The sequence below is a fragment of the Vicugna pacos genome, chromosome 6 (genome assembly GCF_048564905.1).
Source record: "Vicugna pacos chromosome 6, VicPac4, whole genome shotgun sequence".
NCBI lineage: Eukaryota > Metazoa > Chordata > Mammalia > Artiodactyla > Camelidae > Vicugna > Vicugna pacos.
In genome coordinates this window covers 53,000,511-53,019,365 of record NC_132992.1, presented here as the reverse complement: position 1 = coordinate 53,019,365, position 18,855 = coordinate 53,000,511, and the positions used below count along the sequence as shown (strand labels likewise).

The 18,855-nt window shown below is 33.6% G+C and overlaps 1 protein-coding gene across 5 annotated transcripts in view; it reads right to left on the bottom strand.

Moving 5' to 3' along the window:
* Window positions 1-18,855, bottom strand: part of ATL1 (atlastin GTPase 1) — a 65,371-nt gene that overhangs the window by 22,112 nt on the left and 24,404 nt on the right. For all 5 annotated transcript variants that reach the window (XR_012073595.1, XM_015235583.3, XM_072963040.1 and 2 more), the window contains exons 3-7: window positions 15,036-15,283; window positions 12,889-13,023; window positions 12,341-12,445; window positions 8,229-8,279; window positions 5,777-5,833 (exon numbers count right to left, since the gene is read on the bottom strand). Coding sequence is in view for 4 of the 5 variants with exons in the window: in XM_015235583.3 (XP_015091069.1) it covers window positions 5,777-5,833; window positions 8,229-8,279; window positions 12,341-12,445; window positions 12,889-13,023; window positions 15,036-15,283 (596 nt within the window). In the remaining variant the exon portion in view is untranslated. The remainder of the gene's footprint in view (window positions 1-5,776; window positions 5,834-8,228; window positions 8,280-12,340; window positions 12,446-12,888; window positions 13,024-15,035; window positions 15,284-18,855) is intronic.

Here is an 18,855-nt window from a genome sequence, read left to right as displayed (position 1 = left end):
CAGTCAAAATTTTTTCTTTTCGCTGATATTTTATAATGTCAACTGTTTACCAATAAGTGATGCTCTCTTAAAGTTTTTTCAGCAGCTTGTTTTCAGTTCACTGTGGGTTGTTTTTGTTTTGTTTTGTTTTTGTCTTTTACCAAAGGCAGTAACTCTGTTTGCCTGCTTATCTATCTACCTACCTACCTACCTGCCTACCTACCTACTTAACAGAGCACTTGGTCTCTTGGTTTCTGTTTATCTAGCAAAGTGTAAGATGCAGTGACACCTGCTGGTAAGACTTAAAATCCCTCTCCAGAATTTACTATGGAGTTACCCAATCTATGACAGTAAGTCCTGAGGTAACAAGTTCAGAGAAGAGAAAAATCAAAGCAAATAGCCTAATTACCATACAACAGTTCAACTATCAACTTGACAAATTATTTTTAAAAAAGACAACAGAGTCTAATAGGTATTGTAAATCACATAGATGGTTGTAAGCAGGGGCTGGTTTTATTCTACCTTACCTCCTCTCCCCATCTGTTTTCCAGACCTCAAAGGAGAGATTCATACTCTTTCACTCACAACACACCAGCATCTTTCCATGCAAAGGTCCTTTTCTTGCATTACTTTATCAAATTTTTTCCCAGATCTTCACTCCCAGTCAACTGTCTACTCTCAACCACACCTACTCTAACATATATTAATTTGCATATGTAGAGAGTTTTAAATAATCACAAATAGTATCATGTTACAGATCTCAGACTTTTTTCCTACTTAATTCAATATAAATTTTAACACTCTATTCATGCTACTCTATATACTTTGGGTTCATTGCCTTTGGATGTTGCAAAATATTTTAGAGTATGCTTTTCACCATATTTTATGAATGTATTTGTCTCTTTCAGAATATCATATAATTGGAATCATACAGTGTATAGCCTTTTCAGATTGGCTTTTGTTTAGTAATATGCATTTAAGGTTTTTCCATGTCTTTTCATGGCAGACAGCTCGTGTCTTTTTTAGTGCTGAGTGATAGTCCACCATCTGGATATACCACAGTTTATATATACATTCACCTACTGAAGGACATCTTGGTTGCTTCCAATTTCTGGCAATTATGTATAAAGCTACTACAAATAACTCTGTGTAGATTTTGTGTGAATATAAGTTTTCAACTCCCTTGGGTAAATACCAAAGAGCTCGATCATTCGATTGTATGGTATGAGTATGTTAAGTTTTGTAAGGAATCACCAAACTATCTTCCAAAGTGGCTATACTATTTTGCATTTCTATGTATGAGAGTTCTTGTTGTTCCACACCCTTACTTGTGGAGCATTAGGTGTTGTCAGTGCTCTGAAAATTTGGCCATTCTAATAGCCTTGTAGTAGTTCCTTTGCCTATTTTTGATGGGCATCCAAGTCTTATTTGCAAAAACTTCCTTTCATATTCTATATATTAATCCCCCGTTGACTCTTGACATTGTCAGTGTCTTCTGCCAATCCATTCACTTTGCTCATAGAGTTTTTTGATAAATGGAAGTGCTCTATTTTGATACAGTAACACCCATCAATTTTTTACCACATTTTGGGGGGGGGTCTTAGTGAATAAGTGTTTCTTCGCCCCAGTTTAGAAAGATATTCTCCAATATTTTATTCTAATAACTTTATAGTTTTAACTTTCACATTTAGTTCCTTAATCCAATTGGAGCTTACTTCCATAATGTTGTTTAGTAGAAATCCAAATTTTTCTTCAAAAAGTAGATAGTTTTCCAAATCCTACCTATTAGTCCATCCATTTCCCACTTTTTGATATGACCTCTACTGAATGCCAGGCTTCCATCTATACGGGAATATATGTGAACTCTGTTTAGTTCCTCTGGGCTTTTTTCTTTTATCTGTGCAGAATCATACCATTTTCATTGCTATGGTTTTCTAGTATGTATTCAATTCTCCAATTTGGATTTTCTTTTTAAAAACTGACTTAAAAGAGAACTTAATTTTCCACATAAGTTATAGAAAAATGAGTTGACTTTCTCAAAAAATCCTGTTGTAGTTTTAATTGGAATTGCACTGAGCATACTGATTAACTTGGGAGAATTAAATTCTCCACAACATTAAATCATCCCATGTGGAATCATATTATAACTCTGTTTTATATAAATTTTCCTTGATCTTTAATAAAGCTCTGAAAATATTTGCTCCATAAAGGTCTTTATATTTTGGATTTTGGTAGTTAACCATCAAAGGTTTTTTTTTTTTTTTTTGCTATTGTAAATGGTATACTTTTAAAAAACTTAATGTTTGCTAGTTGGTAATTGCCGGCTTTGAGACATACTACTGATTTTTTTTAAAAGATCTTAAAATTTTGTGATATCACACCTACAAAATAACATATGTAACATATATGTATGTTATTAAGTACATTAATGAAATGAACACGTGACAATCCACAAACCCACCTAAATAATTGAACGTATCAGTAACATTGAAGGTTTCTTTGTGTTCTTCCCTGATGCATCCTCATTTCTCTCCATTGGTAACCACTATCCTAAATTTTGCTTCAGTATAGCTGTATAACATATGTATATGTGTTCTTCAACAATATGCTCTTTAGTTCAGTTTTGCTCATTTCTGAACTGTATAAAAATGCTATCATACTGCCTCTTTGAGAAGCAACTAGTTTTTTTCACTCCACATTATGTTTTTAAGATCAATTCATCTTGAAGCATGAGGCTTTTATCTATGGTCTTTCTTTTATTTTCTTTAGGGTTCTTCTGTTGTTTTTTTCTCTTGGCTTGTGCTTATATCATTAATTTTCTTCCTTTCTTCTTCTCTAGTATAAACTTTTAGGGCTGTATTTTTTCCTCCAAGTGCTAGTTTCACTATAGCATTTAATTTCCAACATATACCATTTTTAAAAATCATTCTGTTCTTAGTATTTTCAAATTTTTATTATGATTTTGACTTGAACCATGATTTCTGAAAGATAAATATTTAAATTTCCAAAATATGCTTTTTTAAATGAGCACTTTCTTATTTACTTTTAACTAAATTATCCTATAGTCACAGAATGAAGTCAGTATAAATTCAATCCTTTGGAATTTGTGGAGACCTCCTTTGCAGCTTAGTGTGTGATAAATTTTTGCTAATGCATCTAAGTGCTTAAGTGCAATGTATTCTTTGTTAGGTACAGTATATTATACATGTCCAATAAAGCAAGTTTGATAACCCTATTTCTTATCTTCTCTATCTTTACCAATTTTTTGTTCACTTGACCTATCATTAGTTAGGAGAGCTGTGTTTGAATGAATTTACCTGTCTCCCCTTATGGGTCTATCAAATTTTTTTTCTTTACATAGTTTGAGGCTATTTGACATACAAATTTGGAATTCTTACATCTTCCAGGTGAAGTGAGCTTATTATCATTATAAACTTTTTTATTCTAAATAATTCTTAGTGACTTGAAGTCTCACATTAATATAACTACTCAATTTTTCACTTAGTGTCTGGTATATTCTTTTCCAAAGTTTTATCTTCAAATGAACACATTATTACATTTTAAATGTTTCTCATAAATAACACATAGCTGGACTTTTCATTTTTATAGGAACTGATCATCTCTTTTAACGGGTGACTTAAATCTATTTGTACTTATTGAAACCATGAATATATTTGGACTTATCTTTACCACTTTGCTTTGTGCTTTCTTTTTGTTCCTCTTTTTCCTCATTTCTCTTTTCTTTCTTCTTGTCCTCTTTAGTATGACTGCAATATTTACTTGTTTTATCTGTTTGTTTGCTTTTTCCTAATACCATTTCCCCCTCTACTGTTCTGGGTGCAATATACTCTAGTTCTGTTATTCTTGTGGTAACCCTTAAACTTTTGATGATCACATATAATTTTTTAAGTTTAGGTAATTTTAATACTCCTCCTGATTAATGCAAGGACCAAAACTTACATGCTATTTTGTCCAGTGTTTTGGTTCTATCTTTTTTAACTGCTATAAATTAGAAATTATTATTGCATTTATAATGTTTGTTTACATATTTACCAATTTGTTTACTCACAGCTCTTTCCTATATTATTAAGAAACAGCCTTTTATCTTTAGTAATTTTTTTTCCTTAAAATTTATTTATTTTGATATATAGGTACATTAGCTTTCTTTTGACTTAGGTTTACATGCTACTCATCCCTTCACCCATCTTGCCTCAGATCTCAACAATTTTTTACCATCTTATTGATATTCTTTCATTCAAACAAATTTTTAATTTTCTATCGAGTTGTTTTGATTATTGTCAGGAAGACGGTCAATCGAAATTATCTAGTCTATTACTGGAAACATTAGACATTCATCCCCTATTTCTTTAAAAATATTTAATATGCCCATCTGTTAGTTTGCCTCCAAGACAGCTCCCAAGATCCCTGTCTCCTGGTATTCCCCACCTTTGTTTTTCTCCTCTCACAGTACGCCCGGGTTGGTCTATATGACCAACAGAATTTGGCAGAACTGATGGTGTCTTCACTTCCAAGATGGGGTTAGAAAAGATTGCAGCCTCTCTCTTGGCTGCTTCCTCTGGTGATAGGATCATTTGTTCTGGGGGAAGCCTGTTGTGAGCAGCCCAAAGGAAAGGTCCATGTGGTGAAAACTAAAGCCTCCTGCCAACAGCCATGTGACTGAGCTTGAACGTGGATCCTCTAGTCAAGTCTTAAGAGCGTGTCTCCCTAGCCAACATCTTGAGCACAACTTCATGAGAGACTGAGCCAAAAGCACCCAGGCTAAGCCACTCCAGATTCATGCCCCTCAAAAAATATTTGAGATAATAAACGTTCATAGTTTTAGGGTGATTTGTCATGCAGTAATAAATAACTAGTACAGCTCACTTTAAATTACTTGTCATCTGAGTCATTAATTCTACTTTGCCCTTCATCAGTTGTTCACTTTCCTGGTATGCTCTCATTCCCCTCAGGGTATGATCCATCTTGGTTGGTGATGTGTATCTGCAGGGAGGGGTTGAATTCCAGGGCCCCCTCCAATAAGCCTAGGCTGAAGCCATCATACTTCAGATAGATAGTCTTTGGTGTTTAAATCTGTACCTGTTCTCTGTATTATTTTTAAGAGTTATTTGACTTGGTGATATGCTACCAGTTCTTGGTATATAAAGAGGTTAAGGGCAGGAGGAACACTAAAGGGTCAGACAGTCTGCTTATACCACTCAGTCCAAGCTCAGATATTGCCCTGATGTTCTTCTACGGTCCCCAGCAGAGGCTCAGCTTGTTGCTGTTCTGATCCTCAGTGCAATGGAGCAGGTAATGGTTCACATAGGTCAGCGCATAGTAAAGAAACAGACACCTTCCAAAAACTTGCCCTTACCCAATATCCTGTCTCTGGTGCTCGGCCAGGTTTTGCCATGACTTGGAACTACCTTCTATTACCCCAGGAGTCTTGTCTATGTTTAGCTTTTATGTTTTACAAAGTACAAAGTCATCAATTTGGTTTCTACGACATCTCTAAGGAAGGGTTCGGGGGAAAATTTCTTGCAGGAACCAAGATACCTAATTCATATTTTTATTTCCACATTAAAAACATAATTTGTTAAATTTTTACTTTCCCATTTCTGTCTCTTCCTTTGAATCAAATAGCATTAAACAGGTATTCAAAACTGCATTTCTTGAATAAAAAGAAAGAAAGAAAGAAAGAAAGAAAGAAAGAAACATGACCATCTCAATTAACATACCTGGTTATAGTCTTCAGGAAAGAATTATAAGAATTTATCAACATTTTACACCCACTCACCTGAAATGGCTTCAGAAACGTTTCCTCCATTGCCAGCCTGCCATACTCTGTGAACAGCTAGAAGGATAACCACACACACACACACACACATAAGGAAAACTCAGTATCTGCATGGCTTTCTTCCATTCATTTTTCCCTCTGGCTGTAACATAATACTATATTATTAAATTACGATAATCACTTTAAGGAACCAAGTATTAGATAAAGCAGAGCTACAGTAATTATGTATTTAAAAATTAAGAGCATAAAGTGCATTTTAAAAATAAAGTTTACATTTTAAAGGTAACACTTTTTATATCTAGAATGCCAGACAATTTTTTGTGGGGAAGATGGGGGAGAAAGAAACATGTTAAATGACCTTTCAAAGCAGAACTTGTACACATTAGACCAGAGAGGCATAAACTAAGTAGGATAATTTACAAAAGTTATTGCTAGAGGAAACTTAATGGTACAATAGCCCAGCTTATTACAAAGGCATATAGGTATTTGGTTTAAAAAGTGGAGAATCAAATACACCGCCTTCTTTTTTTACTGCCCTCAACTGAGAGGTACCATATCATTTTGGTGTTGCCAGAAATGTAAGGTTTTGGAGAATATACACTTGAGGTGGGTGACTGTGATTGGCCTCTGGTGAGAGTATTGTCCAGACTGGCCAAGTGGATTTCTCCATATGTACACAGGAAATGCTATTTCATCACATAAGGGTACCAAACCACAGAGGCTTTTCAGAGCTGGGGAAGAATGCTGGCATAGAGGACTCCCATCCTTTGCCCCTTTAGAATAATCCCAAAGTACCACACAGCCTCTCCTATAAAAACTATGGGAATCTAGAAAGCAGAAGATAATAACTAAGCATCTGATTACACTGATTAAATGAAAGTCTGGAATATCATGCCTAAAAGGCAGCTGGTCCAGGGATTAGATCCTTTCATTAGAATCATTTACTAACATTATTTGAATGCACAATCTTTTTTGAGGAAGGATGAGATGTTATTTACAGGAGAATTTTTAAACGATCTCAAAAAAATTACTTACTCAATATCAAAGTTCAAAATCAGTCCTTTTTTAGAAATCCTAAACTGGTATTGAACAGTGCCATGTCACTAACTTAGAAAGTAACTGGCTAGGTTATGACACATGCCTAAAGAAGCAATTGTCCACAGACATAGAAAACAAACTTTGGTTACTAGGGGGAAGGGGGTGGGAAGGGATAAGCTGGAAGTTTGAGATTTGCAGATATTAATATATTAAAAAATAGGTAAACTACAAGTTTATAGTATATAGCACAGGGAACTCTATTTAATATCTTGTAGTAACTTATGGTGAAAAAGAACACGGAAAAACAAATGTATGTATGGTCCTATATGACTGAAACATTGTACTATACAAAAATTGACACAGCATTGTAAACTGACTATACTTCAATAAAAATATTTTTAAAAAGAAGAAATTGTATTTACTCTGAGAAACATCTAACAATTATTCGGTATATTGCCTCTTTGTCATAAATGGTCGGTGTGATGTACTAGAAACATATTTGGGAGTAATGCTTAATGTGAACTCTCAATGTTATTTGTCAGCATCACAGATTACCCTGCTCTATCAGCCTTTGCTATCTGTTAAATTGTACAGGGTTCTTATTGCAAAGAAAAATAATATACTGAAAGCAAAATTTTCTATAAAATATGCAGAGGGAAACTATCAGAGAAACAATAGGTTTTGCTATGTAACCAAGAATAACATGAATTGAAAGAGAGCAGAGGGTATGACAGAGATGTGAACTACCTTTTGGGAATATCTAATCTTTTACTTTTGGGGGATTTAAATGCTGCTTGGAGAGTGGAAGGAGCACTGAGTCCAATCAGAGATCAGATTTCTATTCCCACTCTGCCACTAATTAGCCACATGAGTTTAGGTAAGTCAACTTGTTTTTAGAAAAATTTTTCTCATCCATAAAATATTAAGGATAAATTAGATGTCACTGAGGTCTCTCTCAGATCTAAAACAGAATTCTATGAGTTATCATCAGGTAGTTCCTCGTAGTTCTTAGCTATGAAGTGATCCACAGGGAAAAAATCTGGCATACAACTGATATCATACTAACAATTATTAAATCCCTGCCTATAAGACTTCAATTTCACATTTTGGGTCATTTTTAAACCAAAGGTTCTTTCTCCACTCTAATTTGTCATATATTTTCACATATACAGAGTTGACAGCAAGTAGATTTATTGAAACAAAGGTCTTTGAAAACTGAATTCTAAAGAATATAATCATACAGGGCTAGAATAAGAAACTTGGAAATGGGACAACCTCCATTTGGTTATGTTTTTAAACCTTTCTGAACTGTTACATTTCCAAGCAGAAGAAGACCCAACAAAATCCTAAAGTTCTCCTATACATGCCCCCAAAATTACTATATACACACAAAAAAGACTGTAAATATTGCTACCTGGAGATGCTGAAGATCATCCTCTTGGACATTTTGAGATAAGTTATATACCTTGATTAAGAAACCAAATCAAAATGAGAAAATAATTAGTAGCATCCTAAGCACTTATTTTGTCATTCTCTATTTTTCTAAAATATTAATGATCACAAAATCAAACTCTCTCATATATATTCTTTTATAATGATATTAATAAGACATTGAGAGAGGAGTAAATAAAATCAGAAATAAAAGGATAAATTACAACTGATACCATAGAAATACAAAAGATCATGAGGCTGTTATGAGCAGTTATATGTCAACAAATTGGTAAACCTAGAAGAAATGGATACATTTCTAGAAACATACAATATTCCAAGACTGAACTGTGAAGGAAAAAAATCTGAATAAACCAATTACTAATAAGGGATTGAAACAGGAATCAAAAAGTTCCCCCAAAATAAAAGCCAAGGACCAGATGGTTTCATTGGCAATTTCTATAAAATATTCAAAGAAGATTTAATAACTATCTTTCTAAAAATATTCCAAAAAATTGAAGAGGAGGAAAACCTTCCAAACACATTTTATGAAGCCAGAATTATCATGATGTCAAAACCAGAGCTGGAAACCACCAAAAAAAAAAAGAAAGAAAAAAAAGAGAGAAATAAGAAAAGAAAAAAAAGAAAAGAAAAGAAAAAAAAAGAAAGAAAGAAAAGAAAAATACAGACCAATATCCTTGATGAACACACATGCAAAATCCTCAACAAAATATTAGCAAACTGAATCCAACAATACAGTAAAAGGATCACACACCACCATCAAGTGGAATTTATTCCAGGGATGCAAGGATGGTTTAACACCTGTAACTCAATCAATATAATATATCATATTAACAAAATGAAGGATAAAAACCATATGATGCAGAAAAAGCATCTGACAAAATTCAACATTCATTTATGATAAAAACTCTCAACAAAGTGTGTATAGAGAGAATATACCTCAACATAATAAAGACCATATATGACAAACTCAGATCTGACATCATACTCAATGGCAAAAAGCTGAAAGCTTTTTCTCTAAGATTAGGAACAAGACAAGGATGCCTACTCACACCACTTTTATTCAACATTGTATTTGAAGTCCTAGCTATAGAAGTTAGGCCAGAAAAAGAAATAAAAAGATTTCAAATTGGAAAAGAAGAAGTAAAACTGTCACTATTTGCTATTTCATGATACTATATATAGAAAACCCTAAAGACTCCACCAAAAAAAAAAAACAAAAACCCCAAAACCCTGTTAGAACTAATAAATGAATTTAGTAAAGTCACAGGATACAAAACCAATAGATAGGAGTCTGTGGCGTTTCTATATGCTAATAAGAAACTATCAGAAATAGAAATTAAATAAACAATCGTACTTATAATTGCACCAAAAAGAATAAAATATCTAGGAATAAATTTGACCCAGGAGGTGAAAAGATTTGTACACTATAAACTATAAGCCACCAATATAAAGAAGACACATTAAAAAATGGAAGGATAGTCAGTGCTCATGGAACAGAAGAATTAATATTGTTAAAATGTCCATACTACCCAAGCAATCTACAGATTCAATAAAATCCCTATCAAAATGCCAATGGTATATTTTGAAGAACTACAAAAAATAATTCTAAAATTCCTATGGAACCATACACACACAAAAACAACCAAAATAGCCAAAACAATCTTGAGAAAGAATAAAGCTGGAGGTGTCACACACACCATGATTTTAAACTATGCCACAAAGCTACAGTAATCAAAATAGTAAGGTACTGGCACAAAAATAGACCTATAAATCAATGGAATAGAATTGAGAGCCCAGAAATAAACCTATATGTACAAGGACAATTAATTTATGACAAATAAGCAAAGAACATACAATGGAGAACGGACAGTCTCTTCAATAAATGTTCTGGGAAAACTGGACAGCCACATGCAAAAGAATGAAACAAGACCACTATCTTACACTCTACACAAAAATTAACTCAAAGTGGGTTAAAGACTTGAATGTAAGACCTGAAACTATAAAATTCCTAGAAGAAAACATGGGTACTAATCTCACTGACATCCATCTTAGTGATGTTTTTGTGAATCTGATTTGAAAGGTAAGAAAAATAAAAGCTAAAATAAACAAATGAGACTACATCAAACCAAAAAGCTTTTGCACAGCAAAGGAAATCATCAACAAAATGTAAAGGCAACCTACTGAATGGGAGAAGATATCTGTAAATCATACATCCAATAAGGGGTTAATATCCAAAATATATAAAGAACTCATGCAACTCAATATCAAAAAAAAAAAACCCCACCCAATCAAAAAATGGGCAAAAGACCTAAACAGACATTTTCCTAAAGAAGACATACAGATGGCCAATGCGCACATGAAAAGATGTTCAACGTCACTAAACATCAGGGAAATGCAAGTCAAAACCACAAAAGATACTGTCTCACATCTATTAGAATGGCTATTATTAAAAAGATAAGGAATAATAAATGTTGGAGAGGATGTGGAGAAAAGGGAACTCTCTTTCACTGTTGGTAAGACTGTAAATTCGTGCAGCCACTAGGGAAAACAGTATAGAGATCCCTCAAAAAATTAAGGACAGAACTACCATATGATCCAGCAATTCCACTTCTGGATATTTATCTGAGGAAGACAAAAACACTATTCCAAAAAATATATGCACCCCTATGTTCAATGAAGCATTTTCTACAATAGCTAAGGTATGGAAACATCCTAAGTGTTCATCAATGAATAAATGGATAAAGAAGATGTAATACACACACATATATCACACACATACACACATAATGGAATACTACTCAGCCATAGAAAAGAAGGAAATCTTGCCTTTGTGACAAAATGGATGGACCTTGAGGATATAATGCTAAGTGAAATAAAGCACACAGATAAAGACAAATACCATATGATTTCACTCACATGAGGAATCTAAGAACAAAATGAACAAATGAAATAAAACAAAAATGAACTCATAGATACAGAGATCAGATTAATGGTTACCTGGGGGGAAAGGGCTGGGGGCTGGGCAAAATGGGCAAGGTGGGTAACTGTATGGTGATGGATGGTAACTAGACTTGTGGTGGTGACCACTCTGTAATGCATACAGATGTTGAACTATAATGCTGTACACCTGAAACTTCTGTGATAATTTTTTAAAAATCTAGTCAATCATTGGTTATAATATGCCTTTTATTGTAAAGTCTTTTATTTAAACAAAAAAAAATCGGTCTTTCTTCTACCCACTCTTTCATTGTCCTAACCACGCATGATGCCCTGGTTGGCGTTTCACTACTTCCATTCTGTCTACTTGCTTGTAACTTCAGACTTGACTTACTTACTCATTGTAACCACTTTTCCTTTCCTATCTTTTAAAATTATTTTACCTTTCTTTAGCGGTCTGTTTCTTGATCACTATCTCTTCTTGTTCTTTCCAGTGAACAGAAAACATCTAAAACTTGTCTTAAAAATTTTACATTATGTGTTCTATGATCATAATAATACTCTCAAGGACTTTTAGGACAATTTATAAAGCCTACAGTAACCTCAAAAACAATACTTTAAAAAAGAGAGAAAGAAAAAAGGAAAAAAGGGAAATGTCTTCTCTTAAAACATTTACTTTCTTAAATGAATATTCAGGCATTTAAAAAAGCTGTGAACACATATAAATGTTTTCACATTGGGAAATGTTTCTACTGGCTATGTAAAACAAAATTTGCACTTATAAATCATGTTTCATTATATGTAACTTATAACAGGTGGTCCCAACATATCTGCATACATTATAAAATTGAATATTATTAGGTTTATTGTAGGCTTTAAACAGAAAAAAAATCAATAAGATAATATAACTTCTTCTGACTAAAGTAGGCAATTTGAAAACTGATAAAAGTTAGATTATACTAACAAAAACAATTCTACTCTTATAGAAGTCATAAGAACTGGTATGCTAATTGAGCTAAGTAATATATACAATTTACCATTTCTGTTGTCTCATTACCACATGTATGTAGGAATACATATATTCATAAATTTTAGTTAAAGAAACACCCATCAAAATGGATTTATTTTATTCCATACCTGTATTGAGCTGATCATTGTGCTAAGGGCAAATACTGTGGCTGAATCTCTCAAAGTTGACTGACTATCAAAGGTTCCCTGAGTATCCATCAACAGGACTGCAACCTATAGGCAAGTAGAGTACATCATTAACATTTTTTAGAACATGTAGGGTATTAGGCTTACCACAAGGTTAACCCCATAAGAAGCAAACCATTAACAATGAATGCTTAACAGGTAATTTTTCATATGTGCCATGAATGCCACAGAAAATAAAGATACTAATTAGTTGCTGAATATTGTAATGGTTTTCACTGGTAATCCAACATATAGAAACAGCATTGAAACAAAGTGCAGATAGATGTTAGCTAGCTGATCTGCCATTCTATTGCCTCTACGATTTTGCTTACTGTGATCACTAGAAAGGGAAACAGGGAACATGCAATAGGATGCTACCTACTCCCCTTTTAAACTTACATTAAATGGCCAAAGTTAGTTTTCAAAAAGAGGATTTTCAATGGTCCTGAAAAGCGGTAACTGTTGGCAGGTGAAATTTGCTTGCATCATACCTTTTTACCATCAGGTTTATCGATAAGGAAGATTTCACTCCATATCTGGATTCCCGTGGTCTCTCGTTCAGACCCACCTCTCCATGAAAAACCAGTCAGTGGTTCATTGTAATCTCCAATCCAATCAACTGATTCCTATAAATTAAGAAAGTCTGTGATATTGAACTAGATACGTAGTACAGGTTTTTCCATTCATCCATTCCGGTTTGTATCCCTCTCCAACTCTAGTCAAAAGGAAACAACATAATGCACAGATGCTATTATATTGATACAATTACTTTATTTACTCATCCAAAAAATAATTACGGAGGAGTAACCATCTGTCATATTATGCTAGGTCCTGGCATAGGCATCATTCCAGATGAGAGGAAGCTCACAGCCTAACAGGGAGACAGACACGCTAACAGACCATTATGACGCAATACATGCAAGCCAAAACGGGTGTGTATATCAGACATACATGGAAGTGTAGGAAAAGAAACAACTAACTCTTATTCAGTTAAGATTTCATAGGAGAGGTGATGTTTAAGCTAAGACTTGAGGGATGTTTAGGAATCTTCCTAACTCAGGGAGGGCATTCCAGATACAAACAAAGAAAGGTATGAGAGAGCACATTATGCCAGGATATACACAATAATAATACACACAAATGCTTTGGTACTGGGGGAGGTGGGAGTGAATACACCAAGAGGAGAGGCACCTGGTAGTAGGTGCAGAAGAACAAAAATAGAACAAATCTGTTATACTTTCATCTGAGCAAATGCTATTTAACTCAAGCAACACGACAAGCATTATTGAGTATTTCATTCTAATCTCTATTTCACAAAATTAATGATTCATAAAATTATAAATATGCCTAAAGCGATACAATCCCAGAGAATGGAAAGTATGCTAATTCTGTTCATTTTCCCTATGTTAAGCACATATTAATACTGGTATGCTAAAAATAGAAAATGGTAAGAGTTCTGTTTGCTCTCAAAGCCTGAAAATATTTTGGTAGCTCTGTTCTTGATTTGTTTGGACTGAGGCTAGAGCTAGAAGATGTTAAAGTTAACATTGCAAAATTGTTTAAAAATGTCCTACCTATAAAATATCAATCCAAAATGGATAAGTATGGGATAAATACATACTATAAAGTTTCTTTGGCTAGTGTGTCCATTCTGCCTCAATATCCACATCTACATCAGAATTGCTATAGGTAAAAGAGAAGGAAAAATACTGCTATGTTATATCTAAACCCCCTGTTCCCCAGCTCTAATCTCCTACCTGTCCTTCTGCTTTTAATTTAGCCCAGGTCTCTTAAAGTCTCACATCTGTGCCACACTGTTGTCTCAAATGTTATGACACTGTTGGCTGCCTCTGGGTATGGGATAAGGGTGGGAACTGAGTGTAAAAAGATAACAGAACTTTGTGGGTAACAGCAAGATATATTTTATAGGATTTGGGGCTACCCAGATATTTACATTTTTCAATAAATAAATAAATAAATAAATGTACATTTAAGATTTGTGCATGTAACTGTATATAAAATTTATAACAAAAAACCTAAATAAATACTGAAAAATATCATAATATATATGGAAATACTTATAGGGAAGATACGGAAGTGTACTGAAGTCAGCAATTTACTTTGAAATGAATCAAAAAATAAGATGGAGTAATAGATGAAAAGAGGGAAAATAGCTGGAGACACGTGATATAGCAAGAATATTAGTTGAAGGTGGAATCTAGGTAGTGGATATTCAAGCTTTGTACAATTCTTTTAGCTTTGCTGCATGCTTGGAAAATGTCATAATAATGTTGAGGAAAATTTATTACAATACAAAAGTTATGAAAAAAGCTACTTGATATTTTAAACACTGTAACATGTAAAGTTTATAATCATATCACTGTCTGTGTCTATTTTTAAAGGAGTTTTAAAAAATAAGTTACATTCTAAGGGAAATGTAGCAAAGTGGCTCCAGACGAAAGTGGCCTATATAGCTTGGTGCCCAAAGCACCAAAGTTAAAATGGTTACTCCACAGCTTTTTTTAAGTAGTTCACCTTTAGGGTTCATAATAAGGGAAATGGAAATAGCAGCCACCACCAAAAAGAGAGTGACAAAAGCACAGAAACCAGAAAACTTTTTAAAGCACCTCCTCCCTACCTGGTTATACATGTATCTCAACATGAAGTCCATCAGGAATGATTTTCCTTTTCTAAATGCTCCAGCAACAGATACAGCAACGACCTCCTTGTCCCTAACAGCCTCGGAGAGAAGGATTCGATTTAGAGCAGTTTCATCTAATTCAAAGGAATGGTCATCTTTGACAATGAGGACTTGGACTGGTCCTGCCTTTTTCACTGGTTCCTCCTCTTCTGAGCTCCATTCATATGCCTTTTCTGAAAACCCACCTGTTGAATAAAACAAGAATTTATTCAGCAAATCATCACAAAATAACAGGAAATGTATCTCTCAACTCTCTGTTTTCAGTTTTCTATTTAATTGTCAGAAATATTGTTTTTGACAGAGGTCTACTTTTAGAAATCATCCCTAACATACAAGAATGTTAGAAACCCAGACCTTAATATCTGTAGTATATTACAAAGCAACTCCAGTGTGTCAAGTGACACATTCTTATATCTACAGCCTTTGTATTGTAACTTTGGAATGTCCTCCCACTTTGACTCCTGGGTTAGTCATGTGATTTGCTATAGCAGACATGACACAGCAGAGGCTTGAAAAAGCACTTGTGTGTTTCTATTTTGCTCTTTTGCCACTGTCATTCATCATGAGAATATTCCCAGACTAGTCTGTTGCAGGATGAGAGACCAGTTCCAGCCAAAGCCTGTAGCAAGCCAACCCCCAGCTATGTGAAGGAGTCCAGCCAAGATCAATAGAGCTGTCATAATAACCATTTCAACATGTGATCAATAAATACTATTGTTCTATGCCCCTGAGGTTTTGTGATTGTTTATTATGTACCATAACAGGCAATAAATAACTGATACAGCCTACAACCGCTTCCTTTAGAAAGGCAGTATAGTATAGTGGTTAAAACACAGGTTCTGGAAACAGACTGTGGAGATTCAAATCAAGGCCTCCCCATTTCTTACTTGAATAACCTTTAGCAAGTTATTTAACCTCTCCGTATCTACCTCATAAGGTTGTTGTAAATTAATAAATGCATGTAACACACTTAGAACACTGGCTGGTATATAATAAATGCTATTAGTATTGTTACAGATTTAGGAAACTAAAGCCAAATATGTAACTGACCTTGTCCAAGTAAAATAAATGGAATTTCTATATCAGGATGTTCTCTTGTGTTATATATTTATTCCTTTTAATATTCCAGCAGGGTATATATTATTATCTGTATTTTTGACACATGAGGAAGTTAAAAATTGAATTAAGTAATTTTCTCAAGATACCCACTAGAGTTCATACAGTAACTGTCAATTTGGGATTTGATCTCAGGTAACTAAACTACTTCCATCCCAGATCTTTCTACTATAATATTCTGTCTCTTTAGTGGAAATTAAATAACTCTTGGACAACACATAAATGGGCTCATTTGCTTTGTATCAAAAGGACAGAAAGACGAAACATACACCAGTTAATTCCTCAGATCAGATATGTGATCTAGCCTCAAATCAACCCTTAATAATATTAATTTTGAAACAAACTGGGCTCTTAAATAAGCTTTAATCTAAATTTTTGAAAATATATTTAAATAGACATTCTTCATGTGTCTATTTGATACAAAGTTTTATAACTAGAGAAAAACAAGGCAATTATATATCTCTTGGGATAATTTTAAATGAATCTTCAGATCACATTGATGTACATGTATATACATGTATCACACTGATAACTACATGTATATTACTGTTCATCTATAACATAGTGCTATTGAAATATTGCAAATCTAACACACAATTTTAGTTTTTCATTAGTGGAGATAGATACACACCAATACTTTATGAACAATTGTACAAAGCATCTAGACACAACAAAACCATTGCATTAGCCACAGATCAGGGTTGTTCTCTCTGTGAAGTTAAGAAAAATTGGTTTTATATCCCAAAGATAACAGCTTCTATACTGCCATATCACAGATGCTGGAGTCAGAGTCTGTTTAAATCCCAGCTGCACAATTTACACATATATGAAGCTGTGGAAACTATTTAACCCCCCAATGGCTCACTATCCTCCATCTGAAAAATGAGATTAAGAATGGTACCTATATCAGAGGCTTTGTGATAATTAAATGAAGCAATGTTCATTAAATGAAGACCAAAGAGCCTTGACAAATGGTACATGTCTAATAATGGTGACCGTTATTATCTATTATTACCTATTCATATTTGATTCCAGTACTACTTGTCCACCTAATTTCAGCCTCAGCAAAAGGTCTTTTTTGAGGATAGCAAATAACACATTTTCTTTGGTAAACCTTCTTACTTATGGTGTAGCTATAATCTAAGTACACAACTGATGTGAATCTAGGACCCTGGCTAGATAATATTTTGGACAGAAAAACATCTTTAGAGCTGAAAGCTAGATCACAGCTTTCTACAGACTGAAGTAATTCTCTACGATTGCTTGTAGCAAACTACATATATGCAAGAGGTACTCTAAATGGAATTTCTGGCTTGTAATTTTTTTCAAATATTCAACTTTACAACATGTTTAGAATTTTTTTCTAAGTGGCTGTACCAAATTTTCACTCTCCACAACTCCCAGCAATTTATTAGACAGTCTATTGATCCATATTCTTGCCAACACCTGGTTTTGCTGACTTTTAAATTTTTGTCAATTGGGTAGGTATAAAATGAGTGAGTGGTATCTCACTGTAGTCTTGATGTATATTTTTCTAAATGCTTATGAAGTGAGCACATGCCTTTAGCTCATTTTTCCTACTAGGTTGTTTGTTAGTAAGAAAAAGCTCTAAAGTTCTAAAGAAAATATATAATCAAATCCAGAGATAATAAATAAATATCACAACTACATAGTATTTATTATAGGAACTCAAGGTTAGTTTAACATTCAAAAAGCAAGCAATGTAATTGGCTACATTAAGTAAAAGAGAAAACGATACGGTAATTTTAGTAGATTCATAGAAGCAAGAATGAAAATACAATACTTATTTCTGATTTTTAAAAAACTCTCAACAAATTAGGAAAAGAAGAATTCCTTAATCTGATCAATGGTATCTACAAATACAGCTAATATTACACTTATTTTTGAGATATAGTTTTCCCTGAAATTAGGGATCTGACATGGATGTCAACTATCACTACTTCTAATCAGTATTATACTGGAAGACTTAGCCAGTGCAATAGGCAAGAAGAATAACCAAAAATAAAAGAATTGGAAAATAAACAAGTATCATTATTCACAGATGAAAAGACTGAATGTGTAGAAAGTCCAGAAAAATATACAGATAACTATTAATGAATTTAGCTAAGGTTTTGGATATGAAGTTGACTGGAGGGGAGGTAATTAGGTTTATTCACTTATTAATTTAATTTGTTTTTAATGGAAGTACTGGGGATTGAACCCAGGACCTTGTGCATGCTAAGCACACATTGTACCACTGAGCTGTAACTTCCCTCTTGAAGCTGATTTTTAAAATATTTTTTATATACTTGCGGCAAACAATTACAAAATGAAATTTAGAATAACATGAATATATAGTCAACTGATATGTTCTGGGTCAACCGATTTTTTATAACAGTTCAATTGGGATATAATTCACATACCATATAATTCACCCATTTAAAGTCAAAAGCCCATTTGATGGTTTTTAATATATTCAGAGCTGTGCAACTGTCACCATGATTAATTGTATAACATTGTGATCATTCCCCTAAAATACTCATACCTTTTGGCAGTCATCCCCATTCTCCCTTACCCATCTCTAGCCTTAGGCAACCACTACTCTATCAAAGATTTGCCTCTTCTGGGCATTTCATATAAA